The sequence below is a fragment of the Lichenostomus cassidix genome, chromosome 5 (genome assembly GCF_008360975.1).
Source record: "Lichenostomus cassidix isolate B80296 chromosome 5, HeHo_3.0, whole genome shotgun sequence".
In the NCBI taxonomy this organism is placed as follows: Eukaryota; Metazoa; Chordata; class Aves; order Passeriformes; family Meliphagidae; genus Lichenostomus; species Lichenostomus cassidix.
The window spans coordinates 46199056-46216329 of record NC_139486.1 but is presented as its reverse complement, the minus strand read 5'-3'; the positions used below and the strand labels follow the sequence as shown (position 1 = coordinate 46216329).

Genomic DNA, 17274 nt, shown 5'->3' with positions numbered 1-17274 from the left:
TCATTAATATATCAGTTCAGATTTTTAAGACTTGGAAGCTTTAAGAGATCTTCATTCAAAAAATGAAACAGACCCTTGTATTAAAAGGGCATAAAGATTGCCAAATTAAGTACCCAAAAGTTAAGAACGGGTAAAAAAAACGTTGAAAAGGTTATATTGTACTCTGCAAGTAAGTCAGGTGGATGTGTTGCTGTGCCTAATGCCTCTTTTTCACTTGTGACTGAAGTTGGGAAGTCTGTAGCAGCGTGAGGGAACTTTAGTGTCAATAACAACAAACTTGTAAGCATGCAACTGACTGACATATGGGAGAATCAAACTCTCTGTCCCTGCCAGAGAATCCTTTTGTGAAAGAAAATGAACAGGCTCCTTAAACTGAGATGCTCACAGGTAATTATGAGTTGCACATTCCTCAGTTTTCAGAATCACAGTGCTACACATCCGAAGTGATTTCCAGCATTTACAAGCATGTGGAGCAGCAGGTGCAGTTGGTAGGCACTCTGCTCTCCAAGTAAAGGACTGTTATCAAGCACCAAGTATCCTGAGGTACTGGGCCCCAGAGTATCCAACTGCACACTCAAAACTGGTTGACAATTTTGTGTTTAATTTTGCAGAATCCTGTGTCCTCCTATAAATGGAGATAACCAGATCAATGTGGCAAACATAATATGGAAACTGTATAATTAATATTTGCAAATCTATGACATAGCAATGAAATCCTACCTAGCATTCATAGCAAGGCTTGAATGCACTGAGCAGAAGTTATAAATGGATCCATAAAATGAATGATGACGAAAACTCGAACATTACATAGCTGTTTACACACAAAAATACACCATCCAATTATCAAATGAGGCAAAGATTTGTTCAAAAAACCTGAACAGGTTCATACTTAATGGGCATATCCTAATATGCACAGGCTAAGGAAATGTTACAATCTGAAGAAAAGCACATCTTAAATTCTCAGATTGATTTTGCAGACTCCAAGCTCTTTTAACATACCATGTGATGTATTATAGGTGATGCTATTACCAATGGTTATTAATAAAGTTGTTTGGTATTTCCCTTTATAATCTTCATTTTAAGTTCCTTGTAACTTACCGTCAATTTAACAACAATTTTCCTTGCTTTTTGTCTGTTTCAGACTGGTTTCATGTGTTTGTGTGATGCATGCTGTGTATGGGCTGAAATATTTCCATTATTTAAGTCTAATTCAAAGTAAATGTTTTTTCACATAAAGAAACAAAAATTTCTAGTATCCTCCACTGCAAAGGGAAAACCTGAGTATTTATTTGCTTTCTCTAGACATCACAGAAATACTGCATTTCATTAGAAAAGTGCAGTTTGCATTTAGTAGCAGAAACTTTCTAGAGCACTAGGATCAAAATTCTACCTCCATTTTTAACACTTCACAGAGTAATTTTTTTATCTGAAACTGTTAGTATGAGCTGCTGTGGGTGGGGTTATCACATGGTTCCAAACTTTAAAACAAACCAAGTGCAAAACTAATGAAGTAGATCTAGGACTGACAGCAACTGGCTCAGACAAGCACTTGCCTATGTTTTAGACGTATGTACACGTTTATTATAAGAGGGAAAGAACATGTGCAACACCATGTAATGTAATTAAAATCAGAAATGGTGCTTGGACACTGAGGTGTATCTGCCCTCTGAATTATCTGCTCACCACAGGTCTGCTGATACACCAATGACTTGCTATGATGGAGAACTGAAGCAGAGAAGGGCAATGCATCTTGTGCTAGACCACCGTGAATGCCTTCAGCAGAGACAGAAATCAAGCCCAGATTACCTGGTCTCAGTCCTGAGGTTTCACCAAAAGGCACTCACTTCTTCCTGCCTAATGACAATTCAGGATGGATTGGACAACATCTACCATTCTGAAACACTGCAAGGCAGCATGCCAGGAAGAATTACTGTGAAAGAGACAGGGAGTGTCTCTGCATGCCACTGTCTGGATGGGTAAAGAGGAAGAAGAGCTGAAGAGATCTAAAATAATAGAAGCAGCAGCCTATCACATCTTTCTCTTCCTTCCTGGGCTGCTGTTAGCTGACAGACTTTCCCTGCTTCTGAAAGAATGAAGAGACTCACTGTGTTATTTTGGCATTTCAAGGACCATCTCTCCATAAGAGTGCCTTGCTGTGCAATTTCTGTCATAAGCAGAATTAGTCCTGCAGAGCCTACACACAGCTCCTCTTCCCCTCAAAGGTCTAACACATATTTGAAACTATGGCTTATTTCTCTGTGCTGTGCATACACAGGATTTGTACACATTTCTAGTAATGGGCATTCCTTACAATCAAGGCCCAAGGTGCAGTCTGTCAGTGACAAATTATGTCAGTGAAACAGCAAGTCCATCCTTTCCTCCTTCTCCTACACAAACACATGTGGATTGAACTTTTACTGCTTCCTCCAGGTAGTCTGTCAGTGCTACAGAAAACTATGCAGACCCAGGGAGTAACTCCAAGAAAACACCGACTCTGAGATATGCAATTACATCATAATTCAGGCTACATGAGGCTAATCTTTATGAGGCCAGTCAAGGCTCTGTGGTGACCTAAAGACTACCCAAACTTTGGACTAAACTTAGCAGTTCACTTGTGATAGCAAAGAATTTTTGACTGCAGTCTCCCCGCTTTGCTGAACTGACAAAGTTAGCTGTATCACACGGCTCAACCCCATCTGAGCCTCCCACTCTGACTGACAGAAATACCTGGAGACTCCTTGTGTGACTGTCAATGGAAATGTTACAGTTTCATCTCATTATCAGTGTTCACAGTATGGATAAAGCCATTCTTGAAATTAACTTATGGGTGCATGGAAGAGCATCTCATTAAAGCTCAATATCTCAGCCATGACTCACTCTGTTTTGTTCCTTTTCATGCTGGCTGAGAGTTCCAACTACATGGGTAGGTAAAACTGCTGCCTTGAAAAGCTCTGAGGTTGGTTACTGTGTGTGCTCCAAGGGAAAGGGAGTCATCACTGGATTACCTTTCTCTGTGAACAGTGTGGCATATTGTTATATATTCCTTCCTTCCTTCCTTCCTTCACCCCCCAAACCAGAGAGATCACAAGACACCAGCATCAGCCATGCTGGGCTGCATGCCAGGAGAATTAATGAAGTGGTGTAATAGCTCACATGGAGGCCTAGTGATTGGCAACACACTTAAAATGCATCTGCAAGGCAGGAGATCATAGTGTTGCTGCTGTGTTCTGTTTATTACAGGCACATCTCTTCCATTCCATTGATTTCTTTATTAGTTCATTTTAAGGCCACAATGTGGGGGCTGGATCTGCTTGAAGCATGGAGGTTTGAATTCCAGCACAGCTTATGGAAAGGAAGCCTCCCTTTGAGACTCCAGATCTGGATGACAGAGCTTGGTGCTAACAAGAACAGGAACCCTACTGAGAGGTTCCTGAGGAGTTTGAAAAATCCTACAGAGTAATTGAGGCTGGGTTGGTTTTCATACTTCTTTTTTTTTTTTCTCATAGAAGGAAGTGGAACAATTTTCTCTGAAGAGTATAGAGGAATTATGGCAACTGCAGGGAGGACTGCATTTCCTAATCTAGAGGGGAAGTTTAAAAGCAGCTGCAAGCAACAGATGTGCAGAATCACAGAATGGTTTGGGTTGGAAGGGATCTTTAAAGCCCATCCAGTCTAATGCCCCTGGTCTTCAACTAGACTAGGCTGCTCAGAGCCCCATCCAACTGGACCTTGAATGTTTCCAGCGATGGGGAATCTACCACCTCTTTGGCAAAACTGTTCAGTGTTTTACCATCCTTAGTGTAAAAAACTTCTTCCTTGTATCTAATCTACATTGACCCTTTTTTAGTTTAAAACCATTATCCCTTGTCCTATCACAACAGGTCCTGCTAAAAAGTCTGTCCTCATCTTTTTATAGTCCCCCTTTCAGTAGTGAAAGTTTGTAGTAAGGTCTCTTGGAGCCTTTTCTCTCCAGACTGAATAACCCCAACTCCATAAATCTGTCCTCACAGCATAGGTGTTACAGCCCTCCAACCACCTTCAGGGGCTCCTCTGAACCCACTCTAACTGGTTTATATCCTTCTTATGCTATGGACCCCCCAAGGCTGGATGCAGCGCAGGTCTCACCAGTGCAGAGCAGAGCAGAGCAGAGCAGAGCAGAGCAGAGCAGAGGGGCAGCATCCCCTCCCTCTTCCTGCTGGCCACGCTGCTTTGGATGCAGCCCAGGACACGTTTGGCTTTCTGGGCTGCAAGTGCACATTGCTGGCTCATGTCCAGCCTTTCATCCATCAGTACCCCCAAGCCCTTCTCAGCAGGATTGTTCTGAAGCCTTTCATCCCTCAGCCTGTATTGATGATACTGAGTGTCTCTCTACTCAAGTGCAGGACCTTGTACTTGGCCTTGGCATCACAACTCCTTTCTTTCCACCTGTACTGCTAAGAGCTTGGATCTTGACTTGATACAGGCAGGAGAGAATCAGTGGATCCCAGTTTGCTCATCAACCAGCATTCTATCATATCATGAACTTCAAATACTTTTGCAATCCATTATTCATGACTTGGAAAGCAGAGGCATACAGCCTAGGACTAAGAGGCAGGGACTGGGCTTTAGAAGGAACCATGATGGCACCATGTCTACCCTGAAGTGCCCTGGCCCAGAGAACAGACCAAAAAAAACATCAACTGTAACCATCTGAGAATGGGCCTGGGCTGAAGTCATCAGAATCACACTACCAAAGACTAAGAAGAGTCAGTCTGCATGGGAGGAAGGGGAAATCTGCTGGTACTATCTGGTTTCTGTGCTTGCTGTTATAACAAATTCTGACACAGATAAAAGCTGGTGTAGTAGTGCCAGGCTGCAGCAGCTTGATGCCCTTGCTACAGCTCAGTGCCACAGCCCCTGCAGAGTCACCACATCACTGGGAATTGGGGAGCATTGCCTGGTGGTGCCCCAAGGCAACTGAATTCCCATGGAAATGCCTTTAGACTGCCCCTGCAACATTTCCCCAGGCAGATTCCTTCATACCTGCATTCATGCCCTGCCTGTCACTGCAAAGGACCCTGCTTCCTTCCTGTAACTCCTGCATGGGAGCTGACAGAAGCAGTGTAGAGCATGAACATGAATGGCTGCATGCAAGCAGAGAGCCTAAACAGGACATGCAAATTCCATTTAAGAACCCCTAGATTCATTTATTTTTCCACCCAATAATATTTTTTCAAAGCCTCTTCTTAAAACAGTCAACACCACTGCTTTCAGTTCCCAAAAATTATATGGTCACTGAATGCAAACATATACCAGCATACACAGCCGAATCCAAACCTGAAAGCCTTGATTTTTATATCTGCATGTGACATCTACAGTGGCCTGCTTTTCAGTGTAAAGCACTTAACCCCACTTCTTTTACACCACATGCATCATATAAATGTATTGTCTTGCTGGGAAACACCAATGCAGTGTGAAGGCCTGCAGGTCTTTACTGAAACTCTTACTATAGACAACTTCTATGTCTGGAATCTGTCCCTCATTTTTGTAATATGCTTTGAGATACTCACCCACAACTGGTTTCTAACAAGCTGTCCCCAACCTGCAGTGACGCCATCCCGAAGTCTGCTATCCGGATGTTGTTCTTTTCATCCAGCAGTAGGTTTTCTGGTTTTAAGTCCCTGTGGCTGTAAAGAGAGGGTCAAAATGTGAGTTAAATTATCCACAGCAGCTTTCCTACTCCAAAGCTCGTTCTTTGCCCAGAATAGCATCCAAGTTGTTTTACTGTAATTGATTTAATTTGTTTTCTTGGCCCAGGCAGGAAAACACACGTATCCAAAATCCAATCCTTGCAGTATTCTAGACCATATCTCAGATGCCCATCCCTGATGAATGCAAGGCCTGCAGCGTCCCAACAGGAAAGGAAAATCTTCAACTTCCAGTGACACACACATAATATGAGGGAGAAACTGAGGGAAATAGTAGGAGGAGTATTTCAGCTTGGATTTAGGGCTGATACACCCTATCATATGACAGCTCCTTAAGGTAGGAGGCAACACCATCAATATATTCTGTCAACAAGAAACAAAATGAGTGATATCTAGAGAAAAATATTCTTGATGTAAATGCTATTGCAAAATGCTCCTATTAGGAGCTGTTTACATGGGCATAAGGCTTTGAAATAATTTTGGGTAATTAGCTCTGATGGAGAAATCCCTTCAACTCAGCAGTGCTTATAACTGAGGGTGTCAGCAGTGGGAAGGGGAGAGAGGCTTCCCTCCTTTCCATCAAAGCTTGATTTTATTATTTGTCAACATGGGAAAAGCCAGGTGGTCACAATCTTCATGATGGCAACTCCTGCTTAAAATCATATATTGGCAAATTTATTAATTTCCACTGCTCACAGCCAAAACCATTGTGCACCCATGTCTGCTTCTATGTACTCAGGTGCTTCTGTAAAACTACTACATTCACTTGATTTTACATCCAAAGACAAAAATCTTCCACAAAATTTGTGATGACTATGCTTTTTTTTTTTTTTTCTTTTTACATGCAACTCTTGTAAAGTCACAGAGATGAGAGAAACACTTCAGGCAGACCAAAGAAAATCCTCTTTTCTTGTTTTTGCTTATGGATAGGCAAAATGACTCATAATAAATAGAAGTACCCAAACAGGCAGGACTGCCAGCTTCTGTGGACAGGCAGAACACAAACCTGTGGGAAAAGGACATCCAAAACCACTGAGTGTCAGGCAAACAACATTCACTTGCAAAAATTTGCAACTAAAAGCAATTACTCAGACCAGAAACTGAACTCGGCAAAAGACCCAGGGGCCAGGATAGTCAAGTGACCTCAATCATGGAAGGCAACTTTGTCTTTATGCCATTTCCTTTTCACTTTTTAAAACATTCCTCTAACACTCCTCACACATGCAAGTGTAATTCTACCCCTACACAGGTGTAAAGATGGACAGACTTTTCCCTCTCAGAGCAACATGAGCAGCATGACAAGGTCTTGGAAATTAGATCCTCCGATCTGAAGAGAACAGGAATGATCAGTTAGAGACAACTTGTAAATAATGCAGGTAAATTCGATGTAAAACCAGAGCACAAGGTAATAGGATACCTGGGGACTGTAACAATTTTTTCCAAAGGAGACTCCCAACAAAACAACACACATCCAAAGTAATTACTGGATATCTGCCTCACTGAGACCTATGATTTCTTCCCCCTTGCTTTTTAAAATTTAGTCTCCAATCTTGTGTAAACATGATGAACCCTGTACATCAAAATGGCCTTGCTAACCACAGTCTACAATCTTGTAGATAATGGAGCATCATGATACAGATTTCTGCATATTTGCATCTGAAAACAAATAAAGTGCTTTAGCAAATCTGTATTTCTCATAAAAATCCAAGGTTTGAGGTAATTGGAGACAGAAGACCTACTAGCTCCATAATAACCATCAAGACAGTCATAACTAGTTGACAAAAAATGCTGGAGATGAGTGACAAGAAAAGGTTCCAAAGGCAGTGAATGATAAGTTAATGGCCAGGAAAAGAAGCCCTGAATGCCATCATCAAGGACAGCAGTCCCAGACAAAGGCAAGATAAGATCATCAACACCTGCTGAAGTTTAACATACTCCAGCTCCAGCAGCGAAATGGAGTTAAGAGCCCACAGTTCTAAGGCAAGTGAGGAAAGCTGGATGCTAATGAGACAGTAGCGTGTGATTTCATCTTTCCTCCAGCAGACATCCTGGACAGCTCTCATCTTACAACTGCTTTCATTAATGGGAAGACTATCCAGCTGTGGGGATGTGCTGCAGTTCCCCTGTCTGAGGACCACTGCTCAGGGGCAGGTAATAGCTCCCTGTAGTGAGTGCTGCTTGTTTGATGCTATGAAACAAGAAACCTCCCCACAGCTCAAGATGAGTGTGTGTCCTTCTGCTGTGCACAGTTTTTCAGCGGCTATAGGTGTCTTTCAGTCTTGGCAATTGCTCCTGGCTGACTGCTGAACAGACACATGGTACAGAAGTTGAGGGTGCTGCTGCTGCCTGTGCCTGTTCCACTGCTTGTGCACTGCATGATATGGTATGATTCATATATATATTCAGTCTATAGCAGGCATACTGCTGACATGTGACTTTTGTGCCTAAAAATGGAATCCTTTGCTTATCCTAGAATTGTGTAGCTCATTTAGAGAGAAGGAATGACCAAGGTGGAGCACGACCTAAGCACAGGATGTCCACAAGCCTGGATGTACACTCACAGCAAAACACCTTATTTCAGGAACACGGTGCAGCTAAAGGAAATGCAAAAATGCTCTCTTTCCATGACTCAAAGCTTCCACAGCCTTGGCAGATCTGCCACAGGCCCCATCTGGAGCACAATGTATGTGAACTTTGAACCAGCCCCACTGCCAGATCACTGAGAGGCAGTGAAAGGGGAGAGACACCACCTTTGAAAATGAGGACAATATTCATTTGAGGAAAGGAGTCTCCTTCTCCCCATGTCATCCTGTCTTCCATCAGCTGGGATCCAGCTGATGGGAAGACAGTAACAACACAATTTTAGGCCTGGGTTTTTAGGGAGAATCAAGCAGAGAAATGAGGTTCCTACAAAGTGGCACATATATTGTGGGGTTTGAGAACCACTGCAAGAAAGAGAGGAAAAAGGGGGTTAGACCATCCACGTTCCAAACATGAAGCTTCACCTCACTGTGCTGCACAATGCCTTTCCATGAATGATCAGTCCACATAGGCTGACGAAGGTCTTTAGACAGAGGTGCTGACCACTTCCCAGTGAGCATTTTGAGTCTTAAGTTGGGATCTAGGGATTTATGGGGCTGAGAGAGTATGTGTGAAAGTAAAACTGTAGTAGCAACAGAGCTTAATGTGTTTCCTTTCTTTTCCTCCAGAAACTCATCAAAATAAAACCAAGAAAACTTATCAGCTCTTCACTGTAGAAATTACCACTTCACTGAGCAGAGAGGAGAATTGTTACATTTATGGCTGCCTGGCCCCAAAAATACACAGTTTTGATACAGCAGTTTTGTATCTCTCTGACTCTTCTCCATCCTTTTTTGAAGACAGTCTCTAGTGCCCAGTATGGATGGTTAGCATAGGAATTTCATGGCATCATGAGCATGCATTTTGTATTTTGGCAGCACTGCTCTCAGAGATCAGGATACCACTGGGATCAGGCAGTACTTGCACATTCAACCACTAGAGAATTATATGCCCCAGTGAAAATTTTCCTCTAGCTGGAACATTTCTCTGATATCCATCTTTGGACCACTTTGAATTTGCAGAGGCAGCATCCTGGGGATAGAAGTCAGGCCAGGAGTTTGCACCAGAGTGGCAGAACCAGCAATCACTGCCACTGGGAAAGAGACTTCCTCTCTGCATTTACATTTCCCATCTTTGTACTGCCAGCTTTTCAAATGCCAAGGGGAAGGGAGAGGAACTTATGGGAATAGGGAAGGCTTGTTATAATTTACCTAAGAGCCCAGCAGCCCGGACTGCCTAATGCACTCACATTTGAAAAGAATTCTCTTGCGCCAAATGAAACAAAACAAAACAAAACAAAAATCCCACTGTATGTGGTAATTACTTGGCATTAATGGAACAGTGCAGAGTAAATGCGTTTAATTTGGTTCCATTCCAGCTGATCTCTCTGGCTCTCCGTGTCTTATATGACCACATCAACTCCTCTCTCTGCAGGTGAACAGAAGACTCGTTACCCTGTCCTTGTTCTAAAGGCCCTAAAGCTGTTGGGGCTTTATCACATAGCTGGAAAAGCAGAAGAGAACAGCTTCTTTACTGACAAACATGGCAAACTCTCCAATTGAGCCTTGTATATACTGAGAAATGATGCAAAAGAAATCTGTGTAACCTTGATCCATAGTGACCACAGTCTCCCAGAGCTTCTCAACCAAGACAACACCACAAGAAGTCAGCCTATGGAGCCAGCATCCAGTGGGCTTTTGAAGGGAGAGCATGTGAGTGGAAGGGAGCCACAGAGCAAGCCATGGCAGGGGAAGCACACATTGTCAGACTCTGCAACATCCCTCTCTCACAAGTTAGAAAAAGGGCTTTGCAATTTCCTTGCAGCATAAGATGGACGCAGAGAGCACTCTGAAAAAAAATGTTCCATGGAAATGGGCACCATTCTTGGAGGTGGTGCATGGAAAATGAAAGGCACAGATATGAATTAACATGTTCCAGCTTCCTACTTCCACACTGGCCAGGCTTGCTTTCTAGTCACTGCCAGAGATGCTATTCAAACAGTTCCTTTAGTTCCCTCCGGTGCTCTTCCATTCCTTCCTCCTGGTCTGAGAATATCCCTGTACCTGTACTGCAGCAACTGCAGAAGTAACACACTCTGCCTGTCACCCAGGGCTGCCAGAAGAATTTTGGTGTAGGGACAGACTCTGGATCTTGGATTCAAAGGAGCTATGTCACCTGGCATGAGACGACAAACGAAGCCATTTTTTGAAGTGATGAATGAACTGCAACATTCGTATCAGTTTCTATGACAACTCATTACAGGTCACAGATTTCTAACCCAACAAACCTCTTAATTGGAGTGGTTGCAGGTCATTTGTACTAATCAAATTGTTGGCTACTTTGCAAATGCTTTTCTTACTGACCCCCAAACTCCCTGTAGGGCCAGACCGCGGAATAATTGTTCTGCAGTATGCCTCTTAAAGTGCCTGATGTGATGCAAATAACTTATCAGTAACATTAATAGCATGAGAAGCATTATTTTAAATTTCATGAGGAATAAAAGCCTTTAATCTTATTTTCTCTTGCTTCTGCAAATCAGATCCAAACATACAAGTTGTATCTACCGATTCTTGGTTTATAGCCATGGTTGCTATGCTCAAATTTAGTAAGTGTTCACAGAATTCTGCAGAACAAGTAAATATAATTATAGCTAGGAAAAAGGACAACACCTATAAACATATCAGGAGTCTTGGATAAGGGTTTGTATGCATAAAACGTTGCTTGCTTTTAAATAATTATTTCCATTGATCCATTAAAATATATTGGTTCTCCCTGCCAACCTCTCCTCAAAGCATATATTCGTGTATTTCAAAGCCAGAACAGCCTGTCAAGTCTGATCACTACTGCCGCATTTCCCAGAGAATGCTACCTGGTTATGCTTACAGTAAGACTATGCCATTTTTGAGTTTCCAGTGACTTATTTAAAGAAGAAGTGTATGAAAACACATGTTCTCTGACTTTAGCTGAGCTGGTAACTTTGCCTTTGGCATTGCAGCTGCTGCACTTGATGGGTTTTCTCCCATTCCCTGTACAAGGGATATCTGAAAATTCCACAGTTTTACTGTGAGGCTTGATCACAGACCTGAAACTGATCCTGGATTCAGGTAATGATTGGTGAATATCAGCTTTCAACAGGAAAAATATACCTTTCTCACATCTGAGGGTCTGAAAGAAAACTTGAAGGCTCAAGTACCAGAAAAACAAAAAAACCCAAAAAACCCAAAACAACAAAACCAAAACCAACAACCAATCCTATTACATGCCACAGTTTCTAGACCAGTTTCACATTTGGAGGCCTTGAGTCATGCTTTCAAAGTGTCCATCTGCTGGAGTCCTCAGCATCTGACAGACCCTCCCTGCACAACACCCCAGCATGCTCCTTATAAAGGAAGCAGGGCAGGGCTGGAGTTATGAGGAGGGTGGCACTATGTGACAGAACATGGCACCTGGCATTCTTCAGCTCTGTTTCTCAGAGACACTCCAGGTTTCTCCCTAAAAAAGCTTGCTTCCCTTACTGACAGCGCTCTGCAGCTCCTGCCTGCAGGAATATACCAGAGATTCTGGCACTGTTGCTGTGGAAGCTTGAAGCATTATTTTCTGAGGAGCCTTTCCCTCGCTGCACTGAGGGAAGAACATAAGGCAAAGTCAAACAAAGCTGTGATTCATTGCCTGAGCCCTCCAAGGCACACACGCCATGCACACAGACACTCCAGCCAGAGCCTTGCTGTGTCTGCTCAAACCAGCACAGCCCCAGGCAGCGAAAGGAGAAAGGGCCCTCATAATTGTCACTTATCAATATTCATAAACAACCTGCCTTAACCCCTCTTGTGCATGCCCAGGGAAAGGAAAAAAAAATAAACCAAAATAAAAATAAAATGAAATAATAATCTCGGCGCTCATTACCGCAGGGGATTTCCTCTCAATGTCACCACTGCCCCGCGCAGTAATTGGCATTATCTGTTATCTCTGAAGCCGTAATAAGGTTTGCCGGGGGCATTGTGTGTAACCATATTTTTGTTTGTCAGCCGCTGAGGGCCGCAGCCGGCGCAGCGCAGCGCAGCGCAGCAGAGCCGGGCCGGGCCGGGAGCGCGGCGCCAATGGCGGCTCGCGCCGGTGATGTCACGCGCAGCCAATGAGGGCGCGGCGCCCGGCCCGCCCCGCCCGGCGCTGCAGCATTCCTACCGCCTGAGGGAAAGGATCTTCCCGAGCCGGCCCGGGGCTCGCACCCACCGCGGGACGAGATAAAACACAGCCGCGCTGCCGGCTGCCCGCGCAGCTCAAACCGGCCTGTTGACTCGGGGCACCCAGCCGAGGTACCCTAAAGGCCCTGGTTTAGGAGAGCAGGCAGCCGGTGCTGCGTGAATGGCTGCTTAGGCAAAACCCATCAGTTATGTGCAAAGAAAACTTGCCAAGCTCGGATGGCCTTACATCGATGTCCAGGGAACCTCGGGCGCCCCCGGCATTCCCCGCAGGGCTGCTCGGCGCGCCCGCCGCAGCCGGGCACTGCAGCGCGGTGCAGAGCGCTCGGAGCGCAGCGCTGCAAGAAGCAGCAGTGCCGCAGCACTGAGCCAAGCGCCGCGCCTGCCAGCTCGGGGAAGGTGGCACAGAGCCCACGTGAGAGCCCCGCGTGGCGCTGGCTGCTCGCGTGCCAGCCGTGCCCGTGGCTCCCTGGTGTGGCACGGTGCCGTGCACACGCAAAAGTCCTCAGCAGACCCTACGGTGTGTTATCCATAAACATTCCCCCATGGCCAACCTGTACCACAAAACACTCTAAGTGACTGCACCATGGAGGGAGGTACATTAGATATTCCCCCACTGTTTCCAGTAAATAAAACAAGAACAGAAAGCACATACATTTTTAAAACAACACGCAAACAGACTCAGGCTCCACACCTATTCTCCTTCCTTTCCTCAGCTGCTTGCTTGAAAACACTTCTCAGACAGAGGCAATCTCTCCACACAGTAGCAGTAGAAGCCTTTTACTGGTGGGAGGTGGACTGGGGAATCCTTCTCAGAATCTTTGATCGAGGAATGCTGGTGTATCAATGCATTTTGAGCAGTGAATGCTGAATGTGGTTACATACTGCTGTGAAAGTAAGGCATAGGTATTTCACAGTGTTTTGGGATGTATAGGAAGAAGATGGGATAATCATATGGGGCTGGGGGCACCAGGCTATCAATCTATTCTGCCAGTAGGCTGGAGGCACCCACATTTAGTCATTAACCAAAACAGAAGCCTTCATTTTTCAATATGGTCATAACTGGATAACCTGGCTGATGAGATGATTTGTCATTTCACTGCCCCACGACAGGACAAGGTCAAGCTTCGTTGCTCAGGAAAGTACATTAATTTTTACACTCACAGATATATTTATGCATGCTCTGATTTTCTGATAACTGTCCAGAATTCAAGACAGAATATAAAACAAACCACATGAGTCTCAGAGTGACCTGGAGGCAGAGCTTATGATTTACTGCTAACTCATCCAGCACTAGATGCTAATCAAGTGGGAGTTAGCAAGGAGATGGGATTTACTTCTAAACAAGACTACTGCCCACAATCCAATATTTTTAACAGATGAAAATGGATTCCTCAAGAGAGACATGTATCTGCTTAGAAAATTTCACATCTCGTTAAACCTGCAGAGGTGCTTGTCTGTCTGTCTGACAGCCTCACCATGATCCTCACTCAGTTTAGTAGACTGCCAGATCCAGAGGCATCCATAACAAGTCCAAAGGAGTGGCATGTATGTGCATATATGCAGGCTTTAGCAGAAACTTCTATCCCAATGGAGATTCTGATATCTCTGGAATATTAATTTGGAAGAGTAAATAATTTCTCTTCAGCTGTACTTAAACATTTTTGAGTGTTCTTGGATTGGATCTCTAAGTATTAAGCCAAGTAGGGAACAGAAACATGTATGTATGCAATCCACCAGTGGTTACACTGCCCAGTGTACATAAAAAATAACAGCTCTACAACCTACCAGGGATCATGCTGGTTCTAAGAAGGTCATGATCACTCAGTGCAGTTGAATAGCAGGGAGGAAAGATTGTGGAATTCACAGAATAAAACTGGTCAGAGGTCACTGCCAACAAAGAAAACTTAGATCCTCTAGTTAGGGCATGTAGCTGCTCTTGGCTTCTCTGGGAATTTCTCTGACTATTGTAACCCTGCCTGTGTCAGGTAGGCATTGTGCTCAGGACCTTCTCACCCACATCCACCACCTCTGAACTGCCTCTTCTGCTAACAGTATGCTGTTACACTCTTCTTATACAGCATACTCTTCTTAATACATTCTCAAGAAAGGCTTTTCTTTTCCATTTATTAGGAATATGCTCTCCTACAGATTACTATTTCCTGTTAAAATGAGTCAGAGATGTAGGGGGAGGGGACTAGAAGGGCAAGTTAAATATTTAAACATCCATTTTCACTGTGGCCATCTGGCTTGTGAGTTTTCAGCACAGAACTGGGGGTACAGAAAATCCCTGTATAGCTACTGAGAAGTTAACCACACAGTGATTATGCAAATCCAGCTACTGCAGTATCTATCGGTGGCCCTTGGCCTCCTGGAGTGCGGGATCTATGGCTGGCTGTGGCTTTGGAGAAGCAGCCATGCAGACACCATGTAAATGTTCTCCCACAGCCAATCCAAATGCAAGAAGATGCATTTATGAGAAATGAGCAGGCACTTATGGGTCAGTAGCTGAACAGAAACTCTTGTGCTCAGAGTGATTGCAACAACTTGATTTCAGTATAATTTAAATTACCTCAACTTGCTGAAGATGAAGGAGAAACTGGTCCAATATAAAACACTGCCTGAAAGCACAGGTTAAACTATACTCCATGGTTAAATAATGTGATGGAGTTAGTAAGAAAATTCTTCCCTACTGGAAAGGAAATTAAAGGCAACAGTGACTCAAATGCCCAGAGGGGACGCAGTAAAGGTTGCCAAAAGCCAGCAGGTTTCCAAAAACTGAAGGAAGCCATAAAATGATTTTGCTGTATTTGCAGTTGTCCCAAGTTTCCTCGGGGATTCATTTTGATATAGTGTATATAATTTCTTAGTTATTAATAAGTGCCACAAAAATTATGGAAATGAAACTGGTTTTCTTTGGTGGTTTTGGTTTTCCTTTTTAAAGCATTCCCTGAGAATGAACTCTTCTCCAGTGAGAAATGATAGGCAATCTTCTCCATGGAAAGTCTATCTGTGACTGGTACACTGTCTCACAGATGGACAAGAATTAAAACATACATCAGCACTTTACCCAATGCTTTTAGAGCTTTACAACATCAGTTACTTAAAAGTATCAAGACAAGATCCCCTTATTTCGTAACAGGGAACTGCTGTTGGAAGTGGCTGTACTCACCATATTGAATGACTATGGCAGAAGTCTAAAGCAGAGATGATTTGTCGGAAGAACTTCCTGGCTTCTTTTGGTGTCAATCTTCCCTTTTTTACGAGATAGTCGAAGAGCTCCCCACCTGACACATGTTCTAGCACCAAATACCTAGAAAAACACAAAGCCAGGATTTTGTAAGTACGTGATCACACCAACCCCCTCACACTCACAGAGTTATATACAACCACTTCTGTTTATACGTAGTCAAGGAGAACACTTCCAGAAATAACAGTGGAAGAGAATGGGAATTTTAAAGTCAGGAGTGTTTAGTATGTTTAGCAGGGCTTCTGCAAATTTCAGACCTGCCATTTTTTGATTCAGCGTCCAGTATCATAGCAAGACATAATCAGGAAGTTAAAAATTTCTCAGAAGACCAGGAAGGGAAGAAGGGAATAATCAGATATAAGCTTCCACAGCAGGTCTTAAAGCTACAGTGGAGTAAGACTGTGTACCAAGAAGCCTCACAGCCTTGAACCAAGCTGACAATTCTTTTATAAAACAGCTGTGGAAAAGCTGCACTCAGACGGAACCAGACAGATGACAACAAACTAGAATGAATTAAAAAAAGGTGAACAATGTAGATTATGAAAAAAAAAAGTAGAACTGCATGTGTGCAGCCTATATAAAAGCTTCAGCTTTTGCGGCTGAACAGCAGTGATTTGCTGGAGTAGCTGCCTGGCCTTACAACTCACAGGTGAAAAATGTGGCACCAAGTGAATAAATGTGGCACAAAGCGATGTAGGAGCAGGAGAGGAAACTCCAGACCTCACACAGCACTCCTGGCAGTCACAGAGTGAAGAGTGAAACCTCCTGGAAGGAAAGGACTTGCCATGGATGGACCATCTTGTTGTTTTAAGTAGGGCTAATGAAAGGCAGCCAAGCAGAGGAAAACAGTATAAATCTCTGGAAATGTTGCCTAATATTGGGAGTGAAACAGTTTTCCCAGGGAAGTGGCAGGAACACCATCAATTGAACCCTTTAAAAACAAACAAGCTTGAGTGTACTTCTCAGTCCCTGCCTCCCAACAGCACATCACACCAGTATGTGCAGTATGATCCCTAAACCCTTTGCTTTACAGCAGCATAGTTTTACTACCAGAATTAATCCAACTCTTCAAATTTGAGTGGACAACAAAGAATAATTAATCCAGGATACTGTCTTTTCTCTACCTCAAGCAGCATAATCTCTGAGGAAATTTCCAAATTTGAAATGAAAAGTGGAGAAGATTAATGTAAATTTGGGGTCTTAATTATTCCTGGTTTAAATGTTTCCAAAAAGATAGGACAGTAGGACTAAAAGCAGTTCTGAGGAAAGTAAAGCTTGCTCAATGATAATGGCATTAGCCTTGGAGTTGCAAACGTGGGACCTAATCTCCTGGCCCATCATCATCTCCTGTGTAACTTCCATGTGTCAGCACTTCCCTGCCTTACAGAAAGACAGACATTAGTATTGTCTTACCAGCTAAATAAGTACTAAAAAGGCCCAAAAAATGGGCAAAACCGCAAAATTATAGACTTTAGGGAACTAAAATTGTACTTTTGCATTTTTGATTGAAGTTGAAACAGTTATGAGAAACATAGTAATATTGCCTTTTTTCATTAAA

At 43.5% G+C, this 17274-nt stretch overlaps 1 protein-coding gene across 8 annotated transcripts in view; it reads right to left on the bottom strand.

Moving 5' to 3' along the window:
- BRSK2 (BR serine/threonine kinase 2) overlaps positions 1-17274 on the bottom strand; it is a 309427-nt gene that overhangs the window by 77568 nt on the left and 214585 nt on the right. For all 8 annotated transcript variants that reach the window (XM_085062816.1, XM_085062817.1, XM_085062818.1 and 5 more), the window contains exons 4-5: positions 15639-15779; positions 5550-5666 (exon numbers count right to left, since the gene is read on the bottom strand). In XM_085062816.1, the coding sequence (XP_084918942.1) occupies positions 5550-5666; positions 15639-15779 (258 nt within the window). The remainder of the gene's footprint in view (positions 1-5549; positions 5667-15638; positions 15780-17274) is intronic.